The sequence below is a fragment of the Tachysurus fulvidraco genome, chromosome 1 (assembly GCF_022655615.1).
Source record: "Tachysurus fulvidraco isolate hzauxx_2018 chromosome 1, HZAU_PFXX_2.0, whole genome shotgun sequence".
Lineage (NCBI taxonomy): Eukaryota > Metazoa > Chordata > Actinopteri > Siluriformes > Bagridae > Tachysurus > Tachysurus fulvidraco.
In genome coordinates, this window is record NC_062518.1 from 30,757,032 (window position 1) to 30,773,215 (window position 16,184).

Sequence of the window (16,184 nt, forward strand, 5' to 3'; positions counted from 1 at the left end):
CTATTGATTTTAAGCTGATTTGGGTCCACTTATATTTTCCAGGCAGTATGTTATCAGACAGATCCCCAGTCTGGAGGTGCTGGATGACACCGAGGTGCAGGAAAAAGATAGAGCACAGGCCAGGAAGACTTACTGGATGCAGAAGAGCAGAGATGGTAGTAAAAGAAGGAAGGAGCTCCATCACTGACAGTTTCTACATCTAGCTAATGCTACTGAGCTGTACGTCAAGCTTCACCTTTATTGTTGCTAAGAAATACCCATGCAGATGAACATGGAATAGCTCACAGCTGCATGGTGTTGATATGCAATGACATGAAATCTAGACAGACACAAATACAAGATAATTTTGTTTCAATTTTTGCAAATTTCTTCCTTTTTTAATGAATATTTATACAAATATAAACAAAAATATAAAACATTATTTTATTTTTCAAGATAAGCTTTGTTGTTCTTTGAAAACATTTAAAACATTTTATTTTTTCTTAATAAAAATAAGAAATACAAATTAGATGAGCAGTTTCTTGTACGGTGTAACTCACCTGACTGTGTTTTTTATTTGTAGGTTTCAACACCTAACCCTAACCCTCGTTGACAAAGAGCTGAATCATTACCGTAATAAACCCAGAAACCGTCGTTTTTAAAGATTATTAGTCGTAGAGTTAAAATTTTAAATATTATTACATATCTATATGCTTGTATTCTATTACAAGTTTACATATATCGATTTAGCTGTCACGACATAACACGAGAAAGAATGTTGAAGAGAATTTGTGAACTGTATTTTGAAGTCTGTGGTACTAGGGGGATTACGGTAAGAGAGTTTTCTGGTCTACAGTTCAGGTAATTGTCAATAGCTGAGCTGGTGTTTAGGAGTCGGTTACTGTTTAAAATTGGTAAGTCCTGTGAAATAAAGCAACCTGATTTATGTAGATTTGGGGTAACAACATGTTAGATGTACAAGTGAATGCAATCTTGAACAATATAGTGATTACATTCTCTTGTTAGCTCGCTAACCTTAGCGACAACAGACAGGCCACATCATTGGGGAAGAAAGCAGACTGTGATCTCTGTAGGTAGGCATCTGCTGCAGCTGAGGGAAGGTGGATGTTTGTGGACACGAAGGTATAATTTAGCAAATTGTGTTAATAATACAGTAGTTATGTAGTTAATGAGTCCGGCTCTGGAAGTTCATGTTGCTAGCTAGTGTAGCTAGACATAAAATAGGAAGTTTATTTGTCAGAAGTCTTACATTGTCCCTAACAAGAGCACACTTGTAGCAGCATTAATGTATTTTCTTCATAGCTGGTTTATATTTATGATTCCAGGAAATTAAATCAAATCAAAGTTTATTTATAGAGCACATTTTTAAAACAGCAAGTGTTCACCAAAGTGCTGTACAAACAATATAAAATAAACAATAGAAGTAAAAAGCATTAAGATAAATTAAAACAATAAAAAAAATGGCAATGACTAAAAGCAGTTGCCCAGCAGACCTAAGTGCTCTGGATGGAGCATATGGCTGTAGTAGATTTGAGAGATATTTAGGAGCAATGTTATTTAATGATTTAAAAACTGAAAGTTAAATATTGAAATCAATTCTAAAATGAATTGGGCAACCAGTCAAGGGAAGCCAATATAGGTATAATGTGTTCTTGTTTGCGTGTCCCTGTTAATAAACGTGCAGCCGTGTTTTGTACCCTCTGCAAACGTGTTAGAGATGCCTCACCAATTCCTACATGGATGCTATTACAATAGTCCAGGTGGGATAAAAGCATTGATGACCCTCTCAAAATCAGTAAAAGATACAAATGACTTGACTTTAGATAATTGCCTTAACTGATAAAAACATGATTTAACTACCAAATTAATCTGGTTTTTCTAGTTTAAAGTCACCGTCTTTTAAAACCAACAGGTTTTTTACAATGGGCTTCACAAATGACTTTGTCACCCAGATCTACATCAAGGGTATTAATGGTACCACCAGGCCATCCAGGCTTTAATATCTTCAAGACATCTCAATAAAGGTGCCACAGAGTTTGCATCGTTACGTTTCAAAGGCAGATAGAGTTGCAAGTCATCTGCATAACAGTGAAATGAGATGCTATGTAGAGGGCTGCATTGGGATTGGGCTCCCGCGGGACCCAACGCAAATCTCACGGGAGCAGGTGGTTTCACCTTTGCCCCGGGCGGGAGTGGGCAGTCAGAAAATTTAGCGGGAGATCTGCGGGACCCGGTGGGATTTGGCATGTAGACTAATAATAAGAATGGAGTCAACACATGATGTTGAGAAGAAGATGAGTATTAGCATTAGTATTAATTTATCTTATTTAAATGCAATCATGTTTAATTCTGTTAATCTGGACATTAGCCTGAACTAATAATTAGTCAAATCATTTGTATACAATCAAAATTTTCACAAGCTTTCAAGAAAACATCCGCGGGAGTGGGCGGGTGAGGGTTTATAAAAACAGTCCCGCGCAGGGCTCTAATGCCATGTTTCTTAAAAATGGACCCTAAAGGTAATATATATAAAGAAAATAAAATCGGTCCAAGAACGGAACCCAGAGGGACTCCACATACAAGAGATGCAGTAGAAGACACAAATTTCCCAAGACGTACAGAGAAAGCTCTTATCTGGGTGAAATTTGTGTCTTCTACTGCATCTCTTGTATGTACCAACACATACCAACACAATGCTCAAAGGTTGTGTCCAAATAACTACAGAACTACACTGGTTTTTGAGCTGACTCTGTCTGTCTGTCTGTCTATCTATCTATCTATCTATCTATCTATCTATCTATCTATCTATCTATCTATCTATCTATCTATCTATCTATCTATCTATCTATCTATCTATCTATCTATCTATCTATCTATCTATCTATCTATCTATCTATCTATCTATCTATCTATCTATCTATCTATCTATCATTGGTGATTATTATCCTAGTTTATTGATTTTCCTTATGTTGTATCTGGAAGTACCAGATTTGACGAATGGACCCTGGATGGGGAGCAATTAAACTGCAGGACACGCAACGCACAACTACTATCAATTTAGAGTAGCAAATTCACCCCATGTATATTTTTTTGGACAGTGGGAGAACATGTGAAACCTCACACAGATATGCACTCACCCCACTGGGCTTACCATGTATAGATTCAACATGTACAGGTTCAAACAGAAAACAGTAGCCTGCACACCACAGTGCATTATTATCTGTTAGAGTCTTAAGCTTGTGTGCTGGAGGTGCGCTGGTGTCTTAGCACTGCTGTGACTTCTTTAAGGGTTTAATACATGCAAAGTCTAAAAAAGAAAAAAAAGCTTCAATACTGGTGGTGAGTACTGGCCTAGACTTCTTGCTTAATGTAACTGCTTTAGTTCACCAAAAATGTCTTCTGGCAGGTAATACAAAAATGCTAACATCTATTGGTAAACATATCAACCTGTATGCATTTTTTATAGGAGCATAACGTTTTAATGTCTGAGTGTATTGGTACATGTAATCACTAGAAAATAATTAAAAATAAGGTCTTCTAACTCTACACCCCAATAGACATGGCAGGACAGCCAAGCACCAGATGAATCTGGAATGACTGACAGTTGATCATTTATCTGAAGTCTGTTAACTGTATTTCTTAAGGATTCCACTGAAAAATCTGTTGAATATAGTCATAACAGGTCCACTTTTGAGTGAATAAAGTATTTTTACCTAAAGAAAATAAAAACTACATAGTAGTTATTGTAAACCCACCTGTGCTATCTATATTAGTCACTATTGCTTTTGTCTTATGAAAGTGCTTCATGAGCGATTTTCATCCTGTTGCTGTCAAACTGGGAACATGAAGGAATGTGATGGTTGAGAAATTATGTTTATTGACCTGAGTGTGCTAATGTTTGCCTTGGTAAAAAGGTGGTGTTGTCCCAGATGGAAATGGTTCATTTAGTCCACTTTGCCTTTGCCACATTTTCTGTTACATTGAAATGTATAACAATCCTGCAGATTATGGAATTTACTGGTTAGTTCACTTGTAGAATGGAGTGAACCACCCTGCTAGTCTGGTTTCCTTAAGTATTTTCTCAAGTCATAGGCACATTAATGCAGCAAAAATCTTACTTTGCTACACACTTTACTAGTCATGTTTGTCGCTTCCTTTGGGTCATTGTTTTCTCTTAAATTGCTTAGGACCAATGAGCATTTGTTTCACCATTAAAAAAAAAAAATTAAATTAAATATTGGTAAACTAGATGTTATCTCTAATAGCTGTATTACAGAAGCTTTAACAGCATGGTGTGACCCATCACCTGAGCGTTTATTCAGTCCACCCCTCCAGTTTCACAATAACACTCCATGTTAAATTTCACAATTTACACAATCGCTTGACTAATGACAACATGGCTGCTGTAATTCACATAACCTCAAACACCACAATCCAGTGTTAGTCACAGTTTTGTTTGTGCTTCATAATTTATGGGAACTTATTTTTCACTTATCATCTTTGGATCTGCCAGATATGATAGATTAATTGACATGTATCCTAGTCTGTAAAAAGTCAGAGCAGGTACATTTCACATTGCCCTTCCTGTGTGACTTGCTGTAGATGGTGTAATCCTGTTTGTCACGTACCAGCCTCTCATATTTGGCAGTGTCTCAAGCCTTTACTGATAAATAGGGGCATCAAAAAGAGCTAAAATGCTCAAGTCTGAGTGGCAGGTTTGGGCATATAATTGGGAGTTTTAGCTAGTCACAGCATGTTTAAAAAGATGGTCTTGGGTGTAACCATGTATGCCGATTAAATGATGTGCACTGTTCATGTTTCTTTTGCAATTATTTAAGACTTTATTTTTAAATAACTTTTTCTGCCTACATTTTCAGATAAATTGATGGTAGCTTGTGGGTAAGGAGAGAGTCTTCAGCTATGAGTAACCCTTACGCACACATCATTGAGCCTCTGAACTCCCAGAAGCCAGATTGCAAGTTTTTCAATCTTAGAAAGCTTGATGACCCTCGATATGGTAAGAGAGCCACTGTATTTTCCTTTTTCTTTTCTTTTTTTTCATTACAACTAAGCATCTTGTGATCATCATTTCTAATAGTGACTTTATTATTGATCACATTTTTGTTAGTTATTATTTCTCTGTAATTTCTGTACATTTGACTTGCAACTGACCCAGTTAACATGTACAGAGAAGAAAATGTAACGTGTTAAAACCAATGTTTGCAAGTGAAACTTGTTTCATTTTCTCGCAAAATATTGTTTTCTTATTTAACATTCTTTGATGGTGTGAGTACCAAAAAAAAAAAAAAAATCCTTCTAAGTGTCTTTTTTATTTTAAAAAGAAAGCGTGTTAAATTGAAATACTGGGAAACACTCAAATTTAAGCTGATAAAAGCTATGAACAAAAATAATTCCTCTACTTTAAAAAAAAAAAAAAAATACAGAACAGCTACCTTTCTCTATTCGTGTGCTGCTGGAGTCTGCTGTGCGGAACTGTGATGAGTTCCTGGTAAAGAAGGAAGATGTGGAGCGCATCCTCAACTGGAAGCAGACCCAGACTCAGGCGGTGGAAGTGCCCTTCAAGCCTGCTCGTGTAATCCTGCAGGATTTCACGTAAGGTTTATTACACCTTAGCCTTTAATGATTAGCTTTGACCGTTTGCCTTCTTTCCTATTTTTCCTAGTGTCATGCTGCTTGGCCTTAATAATAATATTCCTATCAATTATCCTTTGTAAATCCAATATTTAATTAGTAAATTAATTACAACCAATGTTCTGTGGTGTGTTTAATGGCTTTAATCAATTTGATATTGTTTTTTTTATTGTGTTGATAATTTTATGACAATGATGTCTTGATTCTGATTGGCCAGGGGACACAGATTACTGTTCTATAATAGCATGGCTCAGACAGTAGTGGGTCTGCAAGGTAAACTGTAGATTTATTTCACTGTCCACTTTCTAGTTTAGTATTGTTCTATCGTAACTATTTATTCCTAGATATGCATGGCAAGCACTCCATATGATATGGTGAACAATTCTGTCAAAATGTTTATATAACATTTTTGGGAGTAGTGACCGGTGTCAAGGCTTTGTTACAGTAATTCTGTTCCATTAAGTTTTCCATAGCAGGCGTCTTGAGCACAGAGATTTTTGTGGTTTCTTACTAACATGATATTGGGATGTGCTGGTATAAGAAAAGAATCAGCTTTGTGGTGGCATCACAACATCCCACAGTTGATTATTTTCTTATAACAGCCCTGCCCTTTGTGTTTTATTCCTTGCTCGTTACAGTGGCACTATTTAGATTTTAAATAGTTCCAAAATATTTGTGTAACAAGTGCTTTCATAGCTGAGAAAGCAGAACATAGTTATTCAGTGCCTCTGAGTGTTGTTGTGCTATGAGTGTATATTTCTGCTGTTGACAGTGGGGTTCCTGCAGTGGTGGATTTTGCTGCAATGCGTGATGCAGTAAAGAAGCTGGGTGGAGATCCAGAGAAGATCAACCCCGTGTGTCCTGCTGATTTAGTCATTGACCATTCCATCCAGGTGGACTTCAACAGGAAGTGAGTTGTTTACCCTGTACTGAAATGATATGTAATCTAAATAATTCATATGTATTAAGGTAAATGGCTACACTATTTTTAAAGCCCAACACAAATGTGTGTGCTGTGAGTCATGCTGGCTTTGTGAGGCTTGTTATTTGTGTTTCCACATACATAGTCGTGGCATAATGGTTAGAGAGTCTGACTTCTAAACCTAAGGTTGAGGGTTTGAGTCTCGGGCCGGCCACGACTGAGGTGCCCTTGAGCAAGGCACCGAACCCCCCAACTGCTCCCTGGGCGCCGCAGCATAAATGGCTGCCCACTGCTCCGGGTGTGTGTTCACGGTGTGTGTGTGTTCAGTGCTGTTTGTGTGCACTTTGGATGGGTCAAATGCAGAGAACAAATTCTGTGTATGGGTCACCATACTTAGCCGTATGTCACGTCACTTAAATTTAAGAAAAAAAATAGTTTAACTGCCCGGCAGTACAGTATACAGTATACTTATAATAGATTTATTCAGTTAGATTAATGTTAAAATTAATTTTCCAAATCCACTTAAGAGAAATTCTTCTTTTCAAGATCCAACTAAGGGATAAATAGGAATAAATATAAAACCAAAAAATCAAGTTCATTTATACTAAGAAGAATTCTAAAACCAGTAAATCATTTAGATCTTAGTATTGTATGTTTAATGGGAGGTTTAAGTCTTTGGTTTGTTATCTGCACTGTCAAGTACATAATCATACTGTACTCACATTGTGAAAGTGTAGCCAATTTGGAATTACCTTTGACCCCAGAGATTATACAGCACACAGTAACATCACCTGAAATCACCTGAAATTTTCAACAAAATTGATCTTTTACACTTTCCTGTCAAAAAGTTTGAAGTGTTACTATGTTGGGAGTCACATGTTATACTTGTATTAGTTAAGCTTTGTATTAATTAGAAACGTGTTTGTCGATGTGTAGGATGTGTATAAGACACCAGTTCTCACATGGTATCTGTTTTTTATTGACATGCTCAGTGATTTGTATTAAAATTCAATCCAGGTCTGACAGTCTTCAGAAAAACCAAGAACTTGAATTTGAAAGAAACAAGGAACGTTTTGAGTTTTTAAAGGTAATCATATATTCTGTAATAATGATGATAAAATACTTTCACACAATTTCTTACTACAAATGTCTTACACCAAAGTGCTAACTTTTGCCTTATTTTTTCATAGTGGGGCTCAAAAGCATTCCAGAATATGCGCATCATTCCTCCGGGATCTGGAATAGTGCATCAGGTGAACCTGGAATATCTAGCCCGAGTCGTGTTCCAGCAGGATGGTTACTTTTACCCTGACAGCCTGGTGGGCACTGATTCACACACAACCATGATTGATGGCCTAGGAGTGCTGGGCTGGGGTGAGTGTATTAGGGCATATAGTACATTTTAAAAATCACCACTAGGAATGTATATTGTTATAGTATTTTGCTATATAAAGTGACCTCAGCTATACACTATGTGGCCAAAAGTATGTGGACGCCTGACCATCACATCCATACGAGGATCTATGCAACACTGTTACCACAAAGTTGGAAGCACACAATTGTACAAGTTTTTTCATGCTGTAGCATTGTGCTCCTTTACATATGAGACCCCAAACTTTCACAGCATGACCGTGCTCCTGTGCACAAAGTTTTTGAAAACGTGATTTGTCAAAGTCAGAGTAGAAGAACTCAAGTGGCCTAAACTATAACTATATTTTAACAGCAAAGTGGGGAACAAATCAAGAATGGGATGTTCACAACAAGCACATATAGGTGTGATGGTCAGGTGTCCACAAACATTTGGCCATGTAGTGTTGTTTAAGCTATTTTGTTTGTTTTGAGAATAATTTATTAGTAATTTGTTAGTTTTTGAGAAAAGTTTTCTGCATAAAGTGACTTATTATAAAGACCAATGTATTAATTCTAGTTTAACGTAAAGTGTAATGTCAATATGTCTGAGCAGGCGTAGGAGGTATCGAAGCAGAGGCGGTTATGTTGGGTCAACCAATCAGTATGGTCCTCCCAGAGGTCATTGGGTACAAACTCCAGGGCACACCAAACAAATTCATCACCTCCACGGATATTGTCCTAACTGTCACTAAGGTAAAACATTGTGTGCATAGTAAAGCTGTGTATGAATGTTTGCGCTTGTCCATCTCAAAACTAAATGTGTCAATAGCGACAATCAAAAGAATATGACATTCCAATACTTTTGGATAAGGCAATCTATTAATAACAATAAGCCCTGAAAGTCCTGAATTTTCCGTTGGTTGAGGGATTTTGTTTCTGATTTATGACTGTTTTCCATTTAAAGGGACGCATTATTTTGTCATAATGAAATAAGTTTCATTTTGTCTTAATTTCTTAGTTTGCTTGTCCTTGGTTTTTTTAATATTCTCTAATTAGTGAAATAACAAGAGTATGTTTTTTTAATAGAGACTTTAAAGCAATTTAAGCTCCACATGTTATTTTCATGAATATCAAATGTATTGTGTAAATGCTTGTACTAATGATTTCTGCATAAATTTATTCATATCCATCTGGAGAAATGAGACCCATTGTTAGATTATGACAATTTTTTTAAACCTGTGCGAGTAAACCTGTGGCTTGTTCTCTTAATTATTTCCTACAGCATTTGCGTCAGGTTGGTGTGGTTGGGAAGTTTGTGGAGTTTTTTGGGCCTGGTGTGGCTCAGCTTTCTATCGCAGACCGAGCCACTATTGCCAACATGTGCCCTGAGTATGGTGCTACAGCCGCCTTCTTCCCTGTTGACCACATTAGTGTGCAGTATCTCGAGCAGACAGGTACACTGGCACTGATTTCAGATCATTAATATTAAGTGCATTTTGTGTTGACTTCATACAATATATGGCCATATATATACGTTTACTTAAGTCACCAATGTCCAGGATGTGAATAGATCAATTATAGCCATGCTCCAAAATCTAGTGGAAAGACTTGCCTGAGGGTGGATGTTAATATAAGTATAAAGTGGGTGGGACAAATATGGCTGTTCGACCAGGTGTTCACATACTTTTGGCCATATACCCTCACTGTCCATTTTATTAGGAACACCTAATACATTGACACATTTATGTAATCAGCCAAGAATGTGGCACAAGTGCAATCCAATACACATGCAGATACATGTCAAGAGTTTCAGTGAATGAACACATATGACTGAGGTGTGATCTGTGCGAGTTTGATTGAGGCCTGGATGTTGGTATCAGATGGGCTGGTTTGAGTATTTCATGAATGGCTGATCTGGAAACTTTTATTCTTTTTTCTTTTATCTCACTTTTGTATAACCTCTAAAGACAGACTTCTTTATGAAAATCCCATATCAGTTTCAGAAATACTCAGACCAGCCTATCTGTTACCAACGAGTCACAGGGATTAGACTTTTTCCCCATTCTGTAACATTTTGACTGCTATCTGCTTGATTTTGTGCACTGCACTGCTCTGTTACATGGCTGATTAGATAACTGTATGAATGTGCAAGTGCAGAGGCGTTCCTAATAAAGTGGATGGTGAGTGTAGTATACTTGTTTCTACTTTCTGAGAGGTATATATGATATGTAATGCTTTTTTTATTTTATTAGGGCGAGATGCTGAAAAGCTTAGTTACATTACACAATACTTGAAAGCAGTTGGAATGTTTAGGGATTACAGCAATCAGGCTCAGGATCCAGAATTTACAAAGGTATACTCGCATACGCACGCACGCACACACACACACACACACACACACACACACACACACATTGGTATGTTGGTATTTTGAGCAATCCTTGGGTGAATTAGGACCAAAAGAGTCAATTAATTCGGTATAAAACTAAATACTACTAACTTTTTTTTATTCTGTTTTAGATTAGTCAGTTGTCATAGAGGCTCAAAAGAGCCAAAAGATTTGACATTTTTGCAATATGTATTGCTGCTTTAAACTGTATAAACTAATATATGTTTGTATAGAAATAAAGCACCTTCACTTGGTGTTTGTTTGGTTCTATACACTCAGATCCCCATATTCATATTTTTATGCAGGTTGTTGAACTCGATCTCAGCACAGTTGACCCTTGCTGCAGCGGACCGAAGCGGCCGCATGACAAAGTTAGCATATCGGATATGAAGCAGGACTTTGAGACCTGTTTAGGAGCCAAGGTACATAGTGTTCCATTTCAGTGTAAACCACACTGAGCTTGTATAAGTCTGTATTTTCACATTTCTGCCTTATCTACTGTTTATTACCTTGAATTTGTAAAAAGTTAGTTGTAAGTTTGCTTGTCGTTATCTTTTTTCCCCCTCTTTTATTTATTTATTTATTTTTTTAGCAAGGCTTTAAGGGTTTTCAGGTGCCATCTGAACGCCATCATGTCAGCATACCCTTCCAGTATAATGGGGTGGACTATTCTCTCTCTCATGGTTCTGTGGTTATCGCTGCCATCACCAGCTGCACAAACACCAGTAACCCTTCTGTCATGCTGGGTGCAGGTAAAAATGTGTACACTTAAGTCATTTCTCTGTAACCCCCTAGACTCCTAAAGGCGATTATACTAGTATCTTTAAAAAGCAAACAACATAAAGGATAAATGCTTTCTTTATCCCCTTACAGGTCTACTGGCAAAGAAAGCCATCCATTGTGGCTTAAGTGTGAAGCCTTACATTAAGACTAGTCTGTCTCCTGGTAGTGGAGTGGTCACCTATTATCTGAAGGAAAGTGGTGTAATGGAATACCTGTCAGAATTAGGGTATGATATCAATGCATTGCAGTGAATGACATTAACTTCATGTTGGCCTTATTGTAAAGTATTTAATACACTAATACTTTAACTGTAGAAACAGGATCAGTACAGTGCAAAAAAAATACACCTTCGCAAGTGTATATCTTGAATATACTCGAAATGAATGATCTAGCATTTCCTATTAAAATCTTACAAGAAACTAAGTATAAAGCATTATTAAACTTATTTCTAGACATTTATTAATTTTTTACACTAATTTAAAGTTTTGATGTCTTGTTCTATTGGCTGATAATTTCAAGCATTTATTTCTAGAAGGATTCTCAAATTTTATTGGTCACATTCACAAATATACACAATGCAACATGTAGTGAAATGCTTTTACCACTGTCTATAATCTTAAAACAGAATCATATAGAATAGGGTCAGGAAAAAAAGGGGATTTAAAAAATCTGAAATAATATTCTAAATTTTGCATGGAGTAACAATTTAAAAAAAAGGAATGACATCGACTGTATATTTGACCAGAGCAAAATAAAAAGAGAAAATCTAAAAAAACAAAAACAAATGCAGCATATGAAAACAATGCAGTGACTGATGTGAATATAGACTTACTGTTATGCATAAAGTCATTAGAATAAGAATATTTAAAACAAACTTAAAAATAATCTATTAATATGTTATTAAAATCTATTAATAATATTAGTAAAATATCTATTAATATATCTTAATAATCAGATCTGGTTTATTGTAATCGTTTAATAGTAAATTGTGGATAATGTTTGAATATATTCAAGATATTTTCACTTGGTAAGATCACAATTGTTTTTTATTGTTTTGTATTAATTACCAACACAAGAGACACAAATAGAAATGCTATCAGTTGTATATTTATTATGACGGATATAAAACAGGGTCTTTAATGTGAATCCTTAAATCATTTTCTGCCTCCACAGAAATGACATCATAATTAGCATTTGATGTATTTGTCTCTTATTAGTTTTGATGTAGTGGGTTATGGCTGCATGACCTGCATAGGAAACAGTGGTCCTCTTCCAGAGCCAGTGGTAGAAGCCATCACCCAGGTAAATACTGTACAACGTTCCTGTAACTGTGCTGTACGTCTTGAAGTGTTTATTGAATATGATGCCATGATACTGTTTCTCTTCTCAGGGAGATCTGGTAGCAGCAGGTGTTCTTTCCGGCAACAGGAACTTTGAAGGGCGTGTTCACCCCAACACCCGTGCCAACTACTTAGCTTCTCCTCCTCTGGTCATTGCTTATGCAATTGCAGGAACAGTAAGAATTGATTTTGAAAAGGAGCCCATTGGTGAGTGAAATCTGAATGTCTGTTGTTTGTATTTAATATCAGATTTACTTAAACGAATTCTTTGGATCAGAGAGTGAAATTAGATCAGTAGGTTCTGTTTGGTGTGTGTTGGAATAGCGGTGAACCCAGAGGGAAAGAAAATTTATCTAAGGGACATTTGGCCCACACGGGATGAGATCCAGGCTGTGGAAAAGAAGTTTGTTATCCCCGCCATGTTCAAAGAGGTTTATGAGAAAGTGGAGGTTAGGAAACTATGATTTAAGAAAGTGTATGACTGCTTTGAAGTATATAGGATGTGATTGATTATTTATTTATTTATTTTTAGAAAGTAAATGAGCGCTGGAACTCTCTGATTGCGCCTTCTGAAAAACTCTACTCCTGGGACCCTAAGTCCACCTACATCAAGTCTCCACCTTTCTTTGATGGACTGGTAATATAATTACCTCCCTGCTGCTCTCTCTGAGGAACAGCAATTCATAAATTAGTTTAAAGTTTCACACTACACAATTAAACTATTAAAAGTAAAGAAACAGTGTAGCTTGTAGAACTAATAGATTTTTTTTAAAGACAATTAAAATGCTTGCATTTAGAGCTTGGCTAAATTATGTTTTATATTTCAGACCAGAGAGCTTCCAAAGCCCAAGTGTATTGAAGATGCATATGTGCTTCTCAATTTGGGGGATTCAGTGACCACGGATCACATCTCTCCAGCCGGAAACATAGCTCGTAGCAGTTCTGCTGCTCGCTACCTGACCAGTCGCGGGTGAGACGTTTTTGATATTTAATAGTTGTTCTCTGGATTGGAACTTGCCATTTTGAAAGATTGGAGTAATTGTTTTTCTCCTTCCTGCAGACTAACACCTCGAGAGTTTAACTCGTATGGCTCTCGGCGTGGTAATGATGCTGTCATGGCTCGGGGAACGTTTGCAAACATCCGCATTTTCAACAAGTTCCTCAACAAGCAGGCGCCTTGCACCATCTACTTACCTACAGGGGAGACGGTAGGACAGGCATCTGACCTCACCAGCACAAAAAGACTTGAATAAATAAAGATGATGTGTTGCCATATAGGAGTTTATTTCCAAAGTTTATTTCCAAAAATGCTTATTACTTGAAATTGTAGCACAAGAGCATAGAAACACAAGGCTAAATGACTGGTGTGTTGGATGAAAGACGAAGAAGGTTTATTGCCTGCCTCTCTCTCTCTCTCTCTCTCTCTCTCTCTCTCTCACTCACACACACATTCAGCTCTTGAACCTCACCTACACACACATACACAGGTTGGGATTTAATGTTCCTAGTACAGTTGCACTAAATTCGATAATATACAAACTGCTTCATTAAATTATGTCCTCTGCCACAGCTGGATGTCTATGATGCTGCAGAGAAGTACCAGGAGGCAGGCTATCCACTTCTGGTGCTGGCTGGGAAGGAGTATGGTTCAGGAAGCTCCAGAGACTGGGCTGCCAAAGGCCCGTTCCTCTTGGTGAGCATCATGTACATAATTTTATCTAATGTTATTGACTAACATCACTAAGATCAGAAGAGGCACAATATATGAAGATTGTCCGCATATTTTCTGTGAGCTACAAAAATGTGTCTTGATGCCCTCAGGGTATCAAAGCTGTGCTAGCAGAGAGCTATGAGCGTATCCACCGCAGTAACCTGGTGGGAATGGGGATCATTCCTCTGGAATATCTGCCTGGAGAGACGGCTGATAGCCTGGGGCTCAGTGGCCGAGAGCGCTACACTGTGGTTATCCCTGAACAGCTCACACCCAGAATGATTATTGACATTAAGGTAACCTTTGCCTGTACATTATATTTGCTGTATTTCCTTAAATAAATTTTGCAGTATTACATCTATACACAGCATTAACTGCGTTAACACAATAATTATGATATTTAACAACTTGATTGTGGTTAACATCTAAAAACACTTTCTGAAAAAGAGATTCCTCAGTTGAGAATTTCCCTTTAGTGAAATTAAGGTCACATCTATTTATGCTTTCATGTTGCTCTCTGAAGCTGGACAATGGAAAGACGTTCCAGGCTATAATGCGTTTCGACACCGACGTGGAGCTCACCTATTTCCACCACGGCGGCATCCTGAACTACATGATCCGCAAGATGACAGAAAAGTAGAGATTGTCTCATCGCCCTCCAGTGCAGCTACTAAGTTCACCAGCAGTATCATTTTTCATGTCTCTTGTTTAAACCCTTGTTTAGAAATAAGTTGTTTTTGTGACTCGGAAATGAATTTAAATGCTTATGAATTAACGTGTCTTTACTGCATATACAACACATATCAGCTTGGAAAACACTATATGAAAGTGTTCGAGGTTGGTGTTTAATGTTGGCAGTGGTGGTTGATATCACTGTATCTGTGAAGCTCAAATAAATCATCACTGTGTAGGGTCCCTAATCTTAAAAACTCAATAATATTCTAGCTCCTCATCACAGTTAATTGTGATTGTAAGAGGTGAATTGGAGATGGAGAGAATTTTATTTCATTTTTGGCCGCATATTCTGCAGTTGTCTCATTTCTAGCCATACCTCAGTATTGCCTAACAATAAACTTCACTGTGTCTCAGACAGTCTAGTTTGCATTAATTTAAAATTTACATTTTGAAATTAGCTCTCATTTTAAATTTTATACAGAAAGTGTTTTCTGTCATGATGGGCACTACATAACAGTTCACTGCTGCTATATGGTAAGATTTTTTTTCTTGCTATGTACAACTTTCTCTATTAACTGTACTGTTTATAAATAAATTTACTGGTGACTAAAATGCAGAATTTTTCTTTTGTGAAATCTATCTGTATCATTTTGCATAAATCAGTATATTTCAGTGTGTCGATCATATTTGTATGCTAACCAAATGATTTGTTAGTGTGTGAGATACCTGTAAGTGCCTAAAGTACACTGTGACGCTTGTATACGTTTGTTCAATTAAGCTTGTTCGTCATTCCATACCATGTACAGTTGTACTTTTTTTTTGTTTGTTTTTTTTTTGGTAATGAAAGAGTTGTCAGCCATACAGTAGTTGTGCCATTTGCTGTAGTTCACTTAAATTGTGTTCTTTTGGAGAAACATGGAATGAATGAAAATGTCATACAGCATCATAATAAGACTTTATCATATACTTGTTCATGATTTCTTAACTTGATTTCATATCAGTCATATGGATATTTAACATCACATTAAAGATAACAATATATGCTGCAGTGAGAAATTTTACATTTCAGAAATAATTGTGGATAGACATAGCAAGTGTTTCACTTGTCTATTGTGATGTAACACGCCTCTGTGATTCATTAGCTACTCCAATAAACTTAGATGACTTCAGATGATTTTAGTGTTTTAATTTATACTGCTCTTATTAAAATAATAATAATAATAATAATAATAATAATAATAATAATAATAATAATAATAATAATAAATGATAAAACAATCCAACAGCATCTTTAAAAGAAGCAGACATGACTTTTATTTTGAAGCAGTAAAGATCCGTCAGTGGGCTGAGTTTAGGAAGATG

The 16,184-nt window shown here is 36.6% G+C and overlaps 1 protein-coding gene across 4 annotated transcripts; it reads left to right on the forward strand.

Moving 5' to 3' along the window:
* Nucleotides 1–781: 781 nt before the first annotated feature.
* On the forward strand, nucleotides 782–15,991 carry aco1 (aconitase 1, soluble). Of its 4 annotated transcripts, none has more exons than XM_027169174.2 (21): nucleotides 782–893; nucleotides 4,878–5,017; nucleotides 5,445–5,613; nucleotides 6,425–6,562; nucleotides 7,592–7,661; nucleotides 7,765–7,948; nucleotides 8,538–8,677; nucleotides 9,207–9,378; nucleotides 10,177–10,277; nucleotides 10,619–10,735; nucleotides 10,906–11,065; nucleotides 11,187–11,322; nucleotides 12,314–12,398; nucleotides 12,487–12,643; nucleotides 12,761–12,885; nucleotides 12,969–13,073; nucleotides 13,264–13,406; nucleotides 13,497–13,644; nucleotides 14,007–14,129; nucleotides 14,258–14,443; nucleotides 14,671–15,991. In XM_027169174.2, the coding sequence occupies exons 2-21, from the start codon at nucleotides 4,921–4,923 to the stop codon at nucleotides 14,785–14,787; spliced, it is 2,673 nt and encodes an 890-aa protein (XP_027024975.2). In that variant the 5' UTR covers nucleotides 782–893; nucleotides 4,878–4,920; the 3' UTR covers nucleotides 14,788–15,991. The 4 variants fall into 4 exon arrangements, with proteins under 4 accessions (XP_027024975.2, XP_047666520.1, XP_047666527.1 ...); XM_047810564.1 differs by lacking the exon at nucleotides 782–893 and adding an exon at nucleotides 1,000–1,122; XM_047810571.1 differs by lacking the exon at nucleotides 782–893 and adding an exon at nucleotides 1,016–1,073.
* The last annotated feature ends 193 nt before the right edge of the window (nucleotides 15,992–16,184 follow it).

What these genes read in the sequence shown, in the direction of transcription:
- aco1 (XM_027169174.2), top strand. Translation starts at nt 4,921, where the DNA reads ATGAGTAACCCTTACGCACACATCATTGAGCCTCTGAACTCCCAGAAG. An exon ending in GCTTGATGACCCTCGATATG is followed by an intron (nt 5,018 to 5,444) that starts GTAAGAGAGCCA and finishes AAAAAAATACAG; the next exon opens with AACAGCTACCTTTCTCTATT. An exon ending in TTGTCCTAACTGTCACTAAG is followed by an intron (nt 8,678 to 9,206) that starts GTAAAACATTGT and finishes TATTTCCTACAG; the next exon opens with CATTTGCGTCAGGTTGGTGT.